Source organism: Drosophila santomea, chromosome 2R (genome assembly GCF_016746245.2).
Source record: "Drosophila santomea strain STO CAGO 1482 chromosome 2R, Prin_Dsan_1.1, whole genome shotgun sequence".
In the NCBI taxonomy this organism is placed as follows: domain Eukaryota; kingdom Metazoa; phylum Arthropoda; class Insecta; order Diptera; family Drosophilidae; genus Drosophila; species Drosophila santomea.
This window is the reverse complement of record NC_053017.2, coordinates 13638367-13653933: the sequence shown is the minus strand read 5'-3', so window position 1 is coordinate 13653933 and position 15567 is coordinate 13638367. Positions and strand designations below refer to the sequence as shown.

Sequence of the window (15567 nt, the reverse complement as noted above, 5' to 3'; positions counted from 1 at the left end):
CTCGAGATCAAAATATATATTAAAAATCAGCAACGGATTCACTTAGATCGGTAAGGGGCGTAAGTTATAAAGCGGCGGCGATCGGGAGACGAAATAGGAGCGCAAAAACATTATATGCATATTCAACAAAAGAACGTAAAGTGAAATAAACAGCCACGTTTGTATGTAAAAACAAAACCTTCGTTTATATTTTCTACATTTTTGGTGCAATTTAACTATACAGGGTCTATTACATTTTGAAATAATTTGAATAGACTTGAATTTCAAAAACAAATAGAGTGCAAGTACTCTTTGATTTGACAAAAATATACATATTTGTATTAAAATGTTGTTGTTTAAAAAGAGCTGATTTCCCGCCAAAATATTTGAAAAAATTAAAGCTGAAATTTATACTCCAAAAATGATTTGAATAGGTTGGTATAAAATCGATGTTTTGCGCTATCAATTTTCCGATGACTAGTAAAGCATCGATACAATGTATTGTTCATAATTTGTTAGAAACTCCGAAATTAAGATAATGAAATTAATTTTTTCGAATTTCTGTAGAATCCATGTTGCGCAACATTTGCATGGAGCAACAAGTGCCTAAACACGGCTATCGATACCAGACCGACAAATATCGATAACACCCCATGTTCTCTCCTTTACGCTTTTAACATTCATGTTATGAACCAATGTTATTCTCTCTTTGACATTCAACGAGTAAGGTTGGTGTTCGTTGCGTTCGCGGATGAAAAATAAAATAGCGGCGGCAATATTTCTTATTGTTCTAGTGCTCAACCGAAAAAGAACAAAAAATTCAGAAATCAAAGAAAAAAGAAACAAATGAATAAAACGAAAGAAAGCACAATCGTTAGCCGTGTGTTCGTTGTGTATGGGAAATTTGGCAAGAAACCGCAAAAATATTTGTTGTACCGCAGCAAAATATTTAAAAAGCAATGCAGAAATATACAATTTAACAAATAAATATATGAACTGTGCTCGCGTGTTTCTGTGTGTGTGCGTGTGTGTATATGCTGCTTGTTTTACAGACGACAATTTATTATAATGCCGAACTTTAATCGAATTTAAAGACTGCCGAACAGCAGCGTTCTTCATTGATGCTGCAAACAGCTGATTGTTTGCCTCGCTCTTCCTCTTCTGCGGTTCAAATTGTTGTTGTTGCTGTTGTTGTAGCTGTGGCTGGGGAAATTGAAAATGTTGGCCAAGTTTAAATAGAAAACCACTAAATCGAATGTGTGGCCCAGTAACGTGTCAGTGTAAACTAGTCAAAACTCAATTCGGGTAGTAGAGTGTACGGCACACAGAGGCCAACGAACAATCTACATAATTTGAATGTTATGATTTCTTATCGAAGGCATTCAACTAACAGAGAAACAATCACAAAAGAAACTTTTATGAGCAAGCGGAAGCAACCCACGACATTGAACTTAAGTTTGAATACACAGCACAGGCGAACTTGAATAACTCGATTGTATTTTGTTCAAACTTGAGTGGCTTCTTCTATTCAGTTTTTGATTATCTGTAACTTGCGTGGCTTCGCATGATTTGGATATAAAAATTGTGAAATTTGTGATGCTTATAATTACTTTAGTTAGCAAAAAAAGCCATTAAAAGCACCAAACATAAATCAAAAGTTGTTATTGTTTAAGATTCGGCAATATTTAACAAAAGATCAATTGTTTCTATCCATTTTAGTTAATTTTACGGAAGTTTGTAAAATTCTTCACACGTCTACTCGATTTGCCTCGCTTCCCTCTTCGCCTCTCCTTTATCGCCATCTTCGCAACGAACAAAGTGACAAAAACATAAAAACAAAACAGAAGAACAATAACAAACGTAACGAAAGAATTTCATCATCAACGCGAGAAGAGAGCGACTATCTTCTATCTCGCTTCAGCGAAGTACTTAGATAAATAATTTGAGAAATATTAAGTAATAAAATACGAAACGGCATTATTTTTGAGACAAGAATAATCGGCAGTGTTTTGGTTGAGTTTTCTTTTTTGGCACTAAATCGAAATTCGTAGGAATATTATTTGCTAACGTGGCCTTTAAAATTCGGTCAACCGTGTGAGTAGAGCATATAAAAATTCAGTGAAAACATCATTTGTTTACTATGTGTGCCAAGCTTTTCCGCCCCCCGTCACCACCCCCTATTTGCCAACCCACCCCACCCACCTCTCCAACACCTCTCTCTCCTTTATCGATTTGCCTATTGCACAGAGAAATTGCTGGCCCTAAATTACTGGCCCTGGAATTTAATGAAATTTTTATATTCGGCCACCTATCTCACGTGCAAACCATACTGAAACCCACGCACATGATTGCTGAATACCCACAAATACCGCAGGGCTTTCAAAGCTTTTGTCACTAATCAATCACGGGGTATTTGCATTTGCATTCTTTAAACTTGTTCCCTAACACCTGAAAACAAGAAGTCGCAGAATCAGGGCTAAAGAAGGCATAACATATGTAGTTACGGTTACGGTTACGTTTGTGATTTCTCCCTAAATAACGCCAACCATTTTTTACTTCCACGAACCACAAAACTTGCAACACACTGCAACACACTCGTCCTGCGGATTTAACAACTATAATTACACAACTACAAATTGCGTTCTTCGATGCGGTAAGTGAAGCAAAAACCAGTTCCCAAAAAAAAACAAAAAAAAAGAAAACGCCCTCATTTAATCGCACTTCCACATCCTTTTTTGCTGAGCTCAGGGATTGCCCCATTTTTGGGCTTGGTTTTTACTTTGGGTATTGTATTGGGTGTGTTCCTAATGGCTCTATGAAGACGTTCCCGGCGATCCTCTGTGCGATAGAGGCCCAAATGGCGTGCTTCGTCCATCTGCAACCCTCGTTTTGTAGCTCCGTATCTCTCTCTACACCCCTGGAAGCCACCCCAAAATGTGGAAACTGTGTCACTGGCTGTTGGCTGTTGGCGCTGTTGAAAGCCAGGAAAACTAGGCAAAGCTAAAGTTTGCACTGGAAAAAACATATGTACAGTCACATATATTGTTAAATTTTCTTATAAATAGCATAACACTTTCAGGTTTTAGGCAAATAGATTCATTTAACATTCCACAAGATGTAGTAAATTTTGCATAGTTTAAACGTAAGAATTTAGTAAAATGTTTTTGAAGCATTTAAACCGTTAAAAATGTGCATTACAAGTCGACTACATTTTATTAACACTTAAACCTTTTCTATAGCAGTTTAAAGTTCATTTAGAGTTCGGCAACAAAACAATAACTTTAGATAATTTTTTGCTCGTGTAACTGGCTGCAATTTCCAACCCCTTCTGGCATTCTCTTCACTCTGTGCTCTCCCATATTTTCATAGTTTCTCTTTCACATGGCGCATCCTTTGCCGGTCAAAGCTTTTCCTCGGAAAAGCAACTTCCAGGAAAAGGGAAAATTATGTTTTTGGGTAAACAAACAAATTTACCACGAGCTGTGAACACTTTTTACGATTCCACCCAGGTTTGTTTGGCGCTCGGCACGTTGACAAATCAATGCGGCTGGCTCTAAATAATTTAGTGGTTGCCCTGGCAACCCTGGCCCTCAAATGGCTGCCCAAACGTGGTCAAAACAATTGGCCCCGAAGTTCAAATACCTTTTAGCCATGCGGAGCTAAGCGCGGTTGGCGTGCAAACTGACCGCCGACCATATTTGCAGGCCAATCATTCAGATAAGTGAATGGAAGCCTGGGGAAAAATCAATAGGCCGGGGAGCAGGAAGTTTCCTTGAGCGGAATGCGTAACGCCTTCGTTTGCCTAGAACTCATGTTCACAGAGCGAAAATCGATAGGTTCTCGGTACCAGTTTGAATCGATAAACGAGTTTTTCAATGGGCCAAAGTCGAAGGGTTCCGAAACGCTGTTTTGTCTGTCTCAGCGAGTTGTGTAAAATGATTGTGCTGCTGCTCTGAGCTGAACTTTGGCTGGCACACAACTGAAACACGCAACTGGCCCTTTCCCCTTTCCCCTTTGACCTCTGACGTGGTCGCTTTCAGTTGCGTGCCACGGGAGCGTGCCACGCTGCGTATGCTTAATGTCTTTTGTTGCAAATCTAGCATACGCCCTGTCTGCGCTCGCCAGCCATTTCCTTTCGCCTTTCGCATTTCCAAATTTAGACACAACCTTGACACTTTGAAATGGCAAACACGACGAAGTTCGGTCGTTGATATCGATGCCATAGGGTAAAAGATTAATCGGGCTATATTAAAGTGCAATTTCATTTGGAGGCTCTTCATGCATGGATGACTGATTAGAGCTTTCTCGACGGCACGAGTGCACTTAAATAAATGGGTGTAGCCTGCCTAATAACTGGCATGACAAAATCTATGCATGACAGCTGGCACCTTGTATGCAATCAATTCGAAGTTATGTATCCATCACTTACTTACTTCAAGATCAACTGATTTTATAGGTCTTGGACACCCAAATTTATATACTTAACATAAATGGTGTTTACTGCTCATTGTAAATTACTTTCGAGTCTTAAAACATAAGCTGCCATTCGTAACTTACTTTCGAGTCGTAAAACTTAAGCTATTTTATTTATTTTTGCTCTGTGCAAATCTGAACCAGACGCTTATCAATTTGAATGAAACACACAGCAATGAACACTCAACATTCACTGGCATGACATCATGTTTGAGAGCATTTGGAACTGTTGGCGGTGTCGTCATTTGGCATATTTTATTGACCCATTTTAATGGGAGAAGCCAGATAGCCTGTTGCCATTGTATCACTAGTCCAATGGCCAGGTGCCAAGATCCATATCGAGTCATAATGCCAATTCGTTAATGGCTATTAAATGCGATAAATGCAAAGACTGTGATAAGATAAGCTGACTCAAGTGTGTGTTCCCCGTCTAAGTTTATGGATTGATTCATATCTATTATATTACATTTCGGCGACCTTCAGACCTGTGGTTGCTTCTACTCAGAACGCCGGCTTTCGATCGGCTTGGATTGGATTGGATTGGATTGTATTGGATTGGATTACCCAATCTCTATTTTTAGCTCTGGCGTGGTAACGGAAATCATTTTCAATATTTATTCGCATTTGAATGTGATTAGCAATGCGCACTGGGTGTGCATCTCAAAATGTTTGCACACCGAATACCTAGCTGAATGTACTGAAACCTCTTTAGAAAACAAAAAAGTAGGCACTAAGAATACACTAAGAATGGCGGGTGACGCAATTTTCACAGGTTCTCCACTCGGAAGCTCAGAAGGCGGGGCCATTCAACCCGAAACCTCTGACCCCCTTGAAGGTTTGTGGGGGCAATTAAAACGGAAGTACTGGCAACCTGTTGCCGTTGCCCAAGCCCATCAAATTCGAGCTTGGGAAGCGGGCCGAAGCTGAAGCTGAAGCTGAAGCCACTTGGCCAATAGTTTGCATGTGCCGCACACTTTCGCATTAATTAGCCAGGCCCAGCGGCTCTTCTGGGAATATGGGCTATTACCACACGAGCGTATGAGCTGTGCACATATTTCACACGGCGGCAAATGGTTCATATGGGTTGTTTTTTTTATGAGGAGTTCGCCTAAAGGCACTTGAAAATATGCTAATTAAAGAAAGGAGTTTTTTTTGGGCCCAACTTGTACTTTAATAGCGAGCACTTTGTTTGAAGAATTAAAGGTCTTGTTGTGATATAGTACTTAATGCAGATTTTTCAAAGTTCTTGGTATTATATATGTAGTACTTAATGCAGTTTTCCCTAACGATGCGGGCACTTTTCCCACACGTTGCCCGTTAGATCGCAGATCTCTGTCAATCAGGGGGCAATGGGAACATGTGTACTGGGGCGGCTGCTGCACGCCTCAAGGCGGAGAAGGGGGAGGGGTGGAGAGGGGGGCGTGGCAAACGGCATTTTCCCCAACGCGATTTGTGTGCGCTTGCCAAGGGCTAAAAATAGTCGCGAGTACTTGTTGCTCTCGTAATCGCCCTCTCACTCGCACCTACCCACCTACCACCCCCCTCATTTTCACGCCCCTCCGCAGCCCCTCCCTTGGTGTCCACATAATGGCGAGGGGTCAATAGACGACGTGCCACTGGCTGAGAATGCTCGAAAAGTGTTTTGTACTTGCTGGGATTGGAGAGTGGAAAAGCAGAAAGTCAGAAAGGCAGAAAAGCAGAAAAGCCAAGTGGAAAATCAGTGGCGCAGAAAGCCGAAGAATGCAGCGGGCGCAGGAAAAGAAAATGGTTTATTAAGTGATTATAAATTTGAATTAAATATGCAAGTGTGTCTGGTCTGCAACGTAGAGTATGATAGTATTACTAAGATGTTAATTGAAGTAAATATAATAAATACCTAGACGCAATCAGCTATAATTTTTTCCAGTGCTCATAAATGGCGTGCGTGGCTGTGGAGAAAAAGAGGCAAAAATAACACTGCCATTATTTGATATAAAACAGATAATCGCCAGCATAATAGCGCTTTTGTTATTGTTTTTCTATCGCCAAAAACGCTTAGCGCATTTTCGTATTTTTGTATTTTCGCGAAAATTCAGCAATGAATGGGAAGAGGGCACAATGTGTGTTCAGTATTAACTGCAACAAGTGCCAAGGGGAATGAAACGAAAACATGCTCTATTTAGCCCACAAGTCCAATTGTCGACTGCCAATTCTCTCGAATGTTTTCTAATAAATCCGTGTAATGCAACCACCAGAAGCGGAAAGAACGAAACAAAACAGTGAAGGGTCTAAAAATAAAAGCAGAACAAACATATTATAAACAATAAAGTGAAGTCGTAAATAGGGGAAAATCAGCCTTACGTCATCGCTACTCCTTCTCACTCGCGACCCAAAAAACTATGACGTCAATTGCTGAAGAATGGAATAGTTGGAGTCACGAACAAGCGAATGGATAACAAGTGTTCACATCTCTGACACGAGCTACAGGCGCCGGCGCAGTAAGAATTGTATCTTTCACTCGGATTCGTACTGCCAGATACAGATACCTTTGGCATCTGAGAATGCCGCTCGCTGCGGAGAGCGAAGATCCCCAAAAGATACCATCCGATTCGAATTGATTTGCATGCGAGCCGTTTATTTCATTTCATTTCAGTTGAGTTCTGTTTCAGTTCGGTTCGGTTTGGTTCCGTTTTCAAATATTTCGATTTTTCCATTTCCATTTTCATTTCGATTATTTGTTTAAAGCAAATACATATCTTTAAACTAATATAAACAATTCAAGTTGAAAATATTTAAACGATTATTATTTTATAACTTCCCGTGGATTGTGTGTGCTTTTGTGAGTGCCAAGTTTTTTCCCAACGTTTCATATTTTCCCCCAAAAGAAAATTGTACAAATTCTATAAATAGAATGCGACAGCGACGGTTGGTTAGCAGGAGGAGGGGGGGATTAAGATCTTTCATGGCTGCCCCGATACACAAATTCCTCTCATCACACAACCCATTTCGGAGATGCTCTCCGCCAGAGAAGAGAAACACCCACTAAAAGTCTCTATATTCCCATTCCCGCAGAACGATAACGACGATGACGACGAACTGTGGGATTAACACCGCCTGGAACTGAACGATGGATCTAGCAGATCAAATCGATGACTATATCTGTTCGTTCGAGGGACTTGGTGACTTAACAATGGACTCCCTGGCCATCTTCATTTTCCTGTGGGCCGTTCTGGCCCTCTTCTCCGTGTGGCTGATCAAGCTGCTCTACCACAAGTATCTCAACAAGGACAAGGCGGCCAGTGCCGCCAACAGTCGCCAGACGAGCGTGGCCCCCACCTCCGGTTCACCCACGTCCGTCGCCGGCAAGACGGAGAAGCGTCTCTCGGAGCCGCGCGATCTGCTGGCCACCAAGAGCAAGGTGGAGGGCTTGGATCTATCCAAGCCTCTGGCCGGCGCCTCCGGAGGTCGTGGACGCTCATCGGCCTCGCCCTTGAACAGCGGTGGTGCTGCCGCCGGCGGTCCACGTCGTCGGGTGGTGCGTCAGAGCTCCACTGGGCCGGAGAATCGCAAGAAGCGCTATGTCCCACCGCCGTCGAATGTCGTGGGTCCAGAAACGGTAAGAATTTATCATCAGTACACACTTGGAATTTGGAACTAAAAACTCAAAATGAGAAGTAACATCTTTCGTTTTGCACAGAACTTAATATATCTCCGGAATAAGAAGAATGTTATTTATATAAATGTTAATAAATTGATGTTTATAATCTGTAAGTGACTCTATTTACCTTTTATTCTTCAGAGCTCCGTCACCTGGACCAGCCAGGTGTTCCGCTGGCTCTACAGCGACCTGGTCATCGTCAACGAGCTGCTCATGTCCTGGGTTATTGCCATCAACGACACGCTGCGCAAGTCTGTGGAGGAGGTGAGTCTCAATCGGATGGCATGGGCTAAATGACATCATACAGCCATCCAGATTTGACATCATACATGGTCCGCAATCTGATGTCATGGCTGAGCCCGTCTTGGTCTTTATTGGCCGGGCATTAACCTTTGTTCTTGGCCCGCCACGACATTCAACTTGAAATCGATGTTCAGCTGCTTTTTCCCCTTCTCCAGCTAGCTGGCGAACTGGGAACTCGCTCAGCCGTAACTGATGTCAAAACGCGTTTTGTTTTCAGTTTTCTATACCGTGTAGTATTTAGCTCGACGAGTTTATAGTGTTCAGTTACAAATTTGTGACTGCAAATCTAAGAGCTGAAATCTGAGACTGAAATAAGCTTGTTTCTGATTTGAAAAAGTGTTAAAAGTAGGCTAACTTAAGTAGGTTTACCTATGGACTTAATTTGAATACTTATGCAACTAGTTGGTTGATATGCATAATGGTTTTTGTTATTCACCACAATTCCAGTAATTTAAACTAAATAATTAATAACTTAACTCGGCTCGAGGGTATCCGAAAATTGAAATACATGAGCGCGCCTCGCTTGCTTTCCTCCGATTTGCTTTTTTATCGCCTTTTACGTGATCGGAGCCAGTCGTAGGCCAAGGTCGGAATTTAGTCGTTAGTCATTATCCCGTCTCTGAAGTGTAGCCCCAAAAAAATCGCACTGAATTACGCTGCTGCTGAATTACGTAATTCGCGCATAAAACATCCAGCGATGGAAAGAGGAGCCCATCTGTTTGATTGAAGTATTTAATACATTTTTGTATATTCCTTCCCCTTTGCAGCATGGAGTGGCCGTTGAAGTGGTTCGAGTGCTCCCCGACAGTCCTGCCCCCGGATTGAATAATATCTTTTGTAATTGCGATGAAAACAATCCCGCTGATATGGTAATAAAATCAATTTGCTTGCCAATTGTATATTTAATCACTTGAGAACTTCATATCACAACAGCTCATCACCTTTGACTGCGATGCAATGCCGGTGCTGCAGGTGAAGACCTTCCGCCAGAAGGCGGGCAAGGTGGAGACCTCCCACTACAAGGTCACCGTGTCCAGGTTCCGCGCCCGTATGGCCATTCCCATGAACTACAACAGCCTCAAGGGTGAGATGCGAGTGGAGGGCTATCCGGATGTGAGTAACTCTCCCAACAGCGAAGAAATAATAGCGTATCAGCTTTTGAAAACAATTCATGAAACTGATTAAAGTTTGATAAGCTTAACTTAACTTAAACTGAAGTACATTTGCATGTTTCATGAGTGATGACTTTTGCTACTATCTACATACATAATAACCGAAATACTACCTTTTTTACATAGGTTCGCATCGCGATGAACAGCGTGGGTGCCATCAAGGCAATGGATCAGGACGAACAGCAGCTGCAGACGGTGATCAGCGACATCCTGACGACGGCACTGCGCGACACCGTCTATCCGGTGGACTTCTCCATCTACTCCACCTGTCCGCGGGCCGAGGTGGAGCCCCTGGACCTGCCCGTAATCTATCCCGTTCACTATGACTCGCTGGCGGTGAGCGTCGGGAGCAGTGAGAAGATGCCAGCTCCCGTATTTTTGGCAGTGTTGTGTTTATTGTTCTTTGTACTACTCCTGTGTCCTCGTACACTTGTCATCGCACACAGAACTCGACTTGAGACTATCTGTACAGTGTTGTCATCAAACGAAACAAACAGACACTTCTCATTGCTCTCGCCCTCACCTGTGTTTATGGAATTCGCCTTTTTCGATAACTATCTTTCAGCTCATCGCTCGTGTTTCCGTTGAGAATTCGTTTTTGTTAACCCCTATGATCCCTGATGATCCTGGAAAGTAAAAAGAACTTTGTTTTGCGCTCTCTCTTTTCAGGGCAACCAATACTTTCAATATTATTACAATTACTAGTGTCTGTCCACGCATTAGTTCCTTATTAAAGGCGAATTTCATAAGCCCCTAATTCCGTCTTTTTATCGCTCTCAGACCGAAGAACCCATCCCGTGACTACTTTCTTTTCTCTGTCTCTCACTGCACTCACTCATCGCATGTTGTCCTCCTACAATTCACACAGCACAACATGGAGCATCACCTGGGAGGCGTGGGATTGAGGGACTCCCAACACATGGTTTCCGGCCGCCGGCTGCTGGTGAAGATCGTCAAGGGTGATGGCATAAGGGATGCCCAGAATCCCTATGTGGTCATCGAGATGGACGAGCCGGCCCAGAAGAACCAGACGGGCACTCAGCGCGGCAGCAAACCCTTCTGGGATGAGCACTTCCTCTTGTAAGTGGTCAGTGCTTTCAAATTGGTCACCAATAATAATGCCTTTACTTTAATTGCAGTGAACTCTCCCCCCAATCCGCCGAGATCCTGTTCGAGGTGTATGACCATCCGGTGATCGCCTCCGATCCGCCCAAGTTCCTGGGTCTCGGCCTGGTTGGCATCGATGAGCTGGCCGTTGGACCCGCATCCACTCAGCTGCTGCAGCTGCAGCCGCGTCCCTATGAGACGCAGCCCGTTTCGGGTGCCATCACCGTGGACTTTGTGTTCATCGAGGGAGCCGAAATCCCGGCGGGCGCCCGTCCCCAGCGTCTTAAGGAGGCATTGCGTCTCAGCACACCGGCCATCAACGAACACATCCGGAATGGAGCCGATCTGGCGGATGCAGCCGTTAGAGCTCTGCAGGATGGAGCGCTCTCGAGCAGCGGAAGTGGCGGACAGCCCAGCAAGAGCACTTTGATCATCCACAGTGTGCAGCGGGTGAGTGTATATGGCCAAAATGAGATTCACGGTTGTTGTGCCAACATATCTCTGCTGGCAAAGATCCGGAGATTTCTGGATCACAATTGTGGCACTCAAACTTTGTTTTTAGTGATTTCATACATTTCGTGCCTTCCTCTTCCGCATTCCACGGTTTTATAATTTCCTTTTGTGTTTTTCTTTACCTTTATTTCATTTCATTTCCGTCTCCGATCCCGCCCAGAATTCGAGCAGCCCGAATGCATTTAAGGTAAACACCCAGACCTGGTCATCATTTCTTCAAACGTTCTTTTGAGTTATATGAGTTACTGCGTCTCTAATCCCCGCCCTCATGATGGTTTACCAGTCATGTAGGCTAGTTAGTATTTAAGCCAAGCTAATGTCAAAATGTTTCTCGTTCTGTTTGCTCTGCCTAACACCCCAAATTGCGCTTACCAATTGCCCTAACCACAACCTCGAACCGATCAGGTCGAGTTGAACAGAGATGGCCAAATCGAGGTGACCGAAACGGCAACGGAATTGGATCAGGCAGTGGCCCAGGCCTTCGAACGGGCAGCCAACGAGGCGCAAAACGAGCTCGAGCTGGAGCTGGCCAAGGAGGAGAAGGCCAGCCAGCTGGGCGAGGCTCTCATCGATTCAGGTAACGGCACCGTCAACGAGGACAGCACCGCGGAGGTAAGTACACTGAGTTCAACACGTTCACCGGCATGGCATGCAGTTTGAGTTTAGAGCTGGAGAAGATTACCCCTTGATAACCGTTGAATCACTTGCAGTTTGGCCAGCCCAATGCCGCCTCATCGCCGAACGGCAGTAGTTACCACAACAACTACAGCCTCAATGGCAATGGCAACTCCAATGGCGCCGGTTCGGGCGGATATAACAGTCTGTCACGGAACGGTGGTGCCCAGCAGCTGGCCCAGCACTCCGGATTGTTGGAGGGCCATGACGTGGTCGATGATCGCGGGCGCAGCAAAAAACGTAATTTCTTTGGCACCCTGAAGAAGCGGCTCAGCCGCTCCAAGACACGCACCCTCTCGGCCGATCAACCTAATAATAACAGTCATAAGTCACTATCAGCCACCAACTCGAATACAACAACAGCCACCGGATTCCCTCGAACAGCCACCGGAACCCTCAATGGTGATTCTTCCCGTTCATTATCTGTCGATCGTGGCACTCTGTCCAAAAGCAATTCACTTGGTAATTACCATCCAGTCACAGTCCTCCGCCAGTGTCCACGTTTTAACCATTTGAGCCCGGCTTAACGCACATTTTTTGGACTACTCCTGCATTCTGCTAATAACTCTGCGAAGGAATATCATATTTCAAGTTCACTTATATCAACTGTGAACTGCTTACCGCACCGCAACAATTCTTATTCCTAATACTTATATTTAGTTTTTAATCATTTTGGCTCTCTTACAAAACCTTATTTTTACTAACTAATTGGCACTTTCGCTTGATTATTCAATTTTTAATTGGTGCTTTAGCCTTATTAGTATTAGTAATTACAAATCATGAGTGAAATCATTGTTATCCATACATTATATCTCATGAATAACTGGAATACTAAGTGTAAATTGCTTTTCTCCCTTAATGTTTAAGTACCCAAGTTATTGTACCATTCAAAGCTTGTAATGAACTACTTGGTTATATGGTATCTGTATCTGTATTTGTATCTACATCTGTTGTCTGTCTTATCTTCTCTCCCTTAACACAATACTCATCAACTGCTAACCGAACTGTGATCCACAACACGAATCTGTATGTATTCCATGGTTCCGACACACACGCACATGAAACACTTATTTCCTCAAAAACACAACACGGTTGAATATTTTGTAAATATTTGGGCTTATTTTCTGGAATTTTGGCTTTTGAATTCTCATTTTTTATAATCTTTAATTCGACGTGGTTTCGATTATTTCTCATACTCCTCTCCTATTATTTTCTTTTGTTTATTTTCATATGTGCAAAATATGATTTGATGGGTCCTAATCGGGTGCTTGGTTTGTGTGCCACTCTCAACTTGCCACATAAAAATATAAAAAAAACCAAAACAAACACACACTAAAATTAATAAAACGCAGGACCACGCATGGGCATTGGTCACTCCATCACCGACCACTCACGCCGCTCCTCAATTTCAGAATCCTCGGCCATCTCAGGCTTTTCCTCGGCTAGCAATAAAACCTATGTGCACGAGGCCTCCACCCTGGTGCTGGAGACCATCGAGAATGGCATAAAGCGGTGAGTTTCGATCGAATCCTTGGCTCCTTTATCCTCTAACGAACCTGTTTCCTCGACATCCCTTTTAGCCACTTTATTGTGCCTTTGGCCATCGCCCAGAGACCGCGCTGGCGTCGCAAGGGCACCAAGCTGCACATCTACAACGATCACACCTTCATCGCCAAGCATTTGAGCGGGTAAGCATAAGTTGTTTTACTATATATATATATAATATGTAATTAACGAACTGTTGGCCTTTCAGAAGCGGTCTGCAGTGCTCCATCTGCATGAAGTCCATACCGCGGAGGCCCGGAAAGCAGGGCTACGAGTGTCGCGACTGCCAGCTGATTTGTCACAAGCAGTGCCACATACGGGCACCACAGGCATGTCCCAATCCCACGGTGCTCTCCATGGAACTGTAAGTGCATCTTGATCCCCGCCAGCTCTTATCCTTATCCTCTGCCCGATATTCAGATATTTGAGGGAACTACAAACTCCTAACCGATACCCCATACTAATTTATTAATTTCGTTTTATTTTTCTCTTTTCACACACACACACAACACACAATACGCACGCACACCCAACCCAAAAAAAAAACAGAACGTCATTTCCGGTACTCACAGAGAGAGATATAAACCTAGTTAACTAAATCCTTATTTTGTGACCAATCCTATTCAGTCATTTGATTACTTATTCTTTTGTAAAAACCTAGAGACCGCCAAATGCAGTTTGATATTTACCAAGAGCAATTTATTGATTTCCTACTTCCTCTGAATTGGCGTCAGATGTGAAAATTCGCGCCTCGTTTTCCGGCTTTCGCTAGCATCCCATACCAATGCAATGTCACCTCGCTTGGCCACGCTGTTTCACTATGTGTATACTCTACCTTCTGGGCACTAATTTGAGCTCTCTTTCTCATCGCACCCCACACCAAATACCAATTACCATCACCGACCAACCCGCCATATGGACACAGGATGGCCAGTGAGGAGTAGAAGGGTCTCAGCCACATCACAGCATCTTTAGCCAGTTAAATACCATTCTCAAAATGTTCATTCTGACGCCATTAATTAAAAAAAAAAACATACACAATCCTCCTTCGATTTCTTCGATTTGAACGCAAAAAAGAAAAGAAAAACAGAATATGAAAACAAAAACTCCAGGGTTCTAGATCCGTTCAGCTGCAGTTTTGAGAGGTTCGCGCATTTTCCAGTTGACCCCTTGGCAACTGGAAAATCGGGGTAAGCTGGCAACGCATTCGCATGAAGTTCCTTGTTCTGCTCCACTGTGTTGTGTACTAAATTAACACCCTCGTTCGGTTATGATCGCACTACGATCCATACTAATGCAATTGCTACTGCAATTCCTTCTGAAGGTTGTTCAGTTTATTCGTTCAGATTCGGCCTAATACTGTTTAAAGCTTGTTTTTTCTATTGTTTACCATTGGTTGCACATGCCTAGATAAATTTAACGTTTGTTTTTCTCTTATTTTCACAGCACTAAACTTAATTCGGCGGCGGCAGACCGCAGCATACGGAAGCTGTGAATGTGGGGAATACCCTGGGATCCAAGCAGCCCTTAAACGAGAAACCTTAATCGAATAATACCCTAGTTACGCAGAACTGAAGGAGCTGTGCAAACCATCTTCTTCAGCTACGGAAATCCTCGATACATTACGTTATTTATTTATACACTCACGCGAACACAACACCATGTGCAATAAGTTCTTTGGATTCGTTTTTAACCCATTTCTCCGTGTCAACGTGCTCGAGCCCTTTGATATTTTGTATTTTCTACAAACACGAATAATAATTGTACAAAATAAAAGTGAATTAGGGTTTTTTAAATTAAACAACAAATTCGGTGAATCAATAAAGTTGTGATCACTAATTAGAGCGGGTATCAAACTAGCACTCTTTCTTTATTAATTTATCAACAAAATCTATAAAATGTAATGGGATGCTCATGACAGCACTGGGTGCAGTTTTCCGGTAACTGCGGTCTGCGCAAAGGGACTTATCATGCTAACATCGCAAACTTTACTCGATTTCATGCGTACTTAATAGTTTACCTTTGAATTTTGAAAATCCTTCCGCAATTTGAAAATTTCCCTGTCTGGCAACGTCCTGCCCCACTAATATCGATAACAATAACATCGGAGAAACAACCCGACAGAGTTACCACCGCCGCACGAGCAGCGCTGCTATCGATAGG

General features: G+C 43.2%; 1 protein-coding gene across 23 annotated transcripts; it reads left to right on the top strand.

Moving 5' to 3' along the window:
- The first annotated feature begins 1698 nt into the window (after window positions 1-1698).
- LOC120444651 lies at window positions 1699-15263 on the top strand. 23 transcript variants are annotated; one of them, XR_005615687.2, is made up of 17 exons: window positions 7110-7270; window positions 7504-8047; window positions 8231-8353; window positions 9160-9261; window positions 9326-9505; window positions 9691-9900; window positions 10433-10644; window positions 10704-11121; window positions 11345-11371; window positions 11590-11796; window positions 11895-12321; window positions 13212-13371; window positions 13440-13547; window positions 13613-13768; window positions 13954-13966; window positions 14330-14594; window positions 14851-15263. XR_005615687.2 is itself a non-coding variant. In XM_039624482.2 (15 exons), exons 2-15 carry the CDS (start codon window positions 7559-7561, stop codon window positions 14897-14899), a joined length of 2775 nt encoding a protein of 924 aa, XP_039480416.1. In that variant the 5' UTR covers window positions 7110-7270; window positions 7504-7558; the 3' UTR covers window positions 14900-15263. The 23 variants fall into 23 exon arrangements, 6 of the variants coding, with proteins under 6 accessions (XP_039480416.1, XP_039480415.1, XP_039480418.1 ...); XR_005615694.2 differs by lacking the exon at window positions 7110-7270 and adding an exon at window positions 1699-2073 and having other exon boundaries at window positions 7572-8047; window positions 13954-14594; XR_005615697.2 differs by lacking the exon at window positions 13954-13966 and having other exon boundaries at window positions 9691-9867; window positions 11895-12261.
- Window positions 15264-15567: the final 304 nt, after the last annotated feature.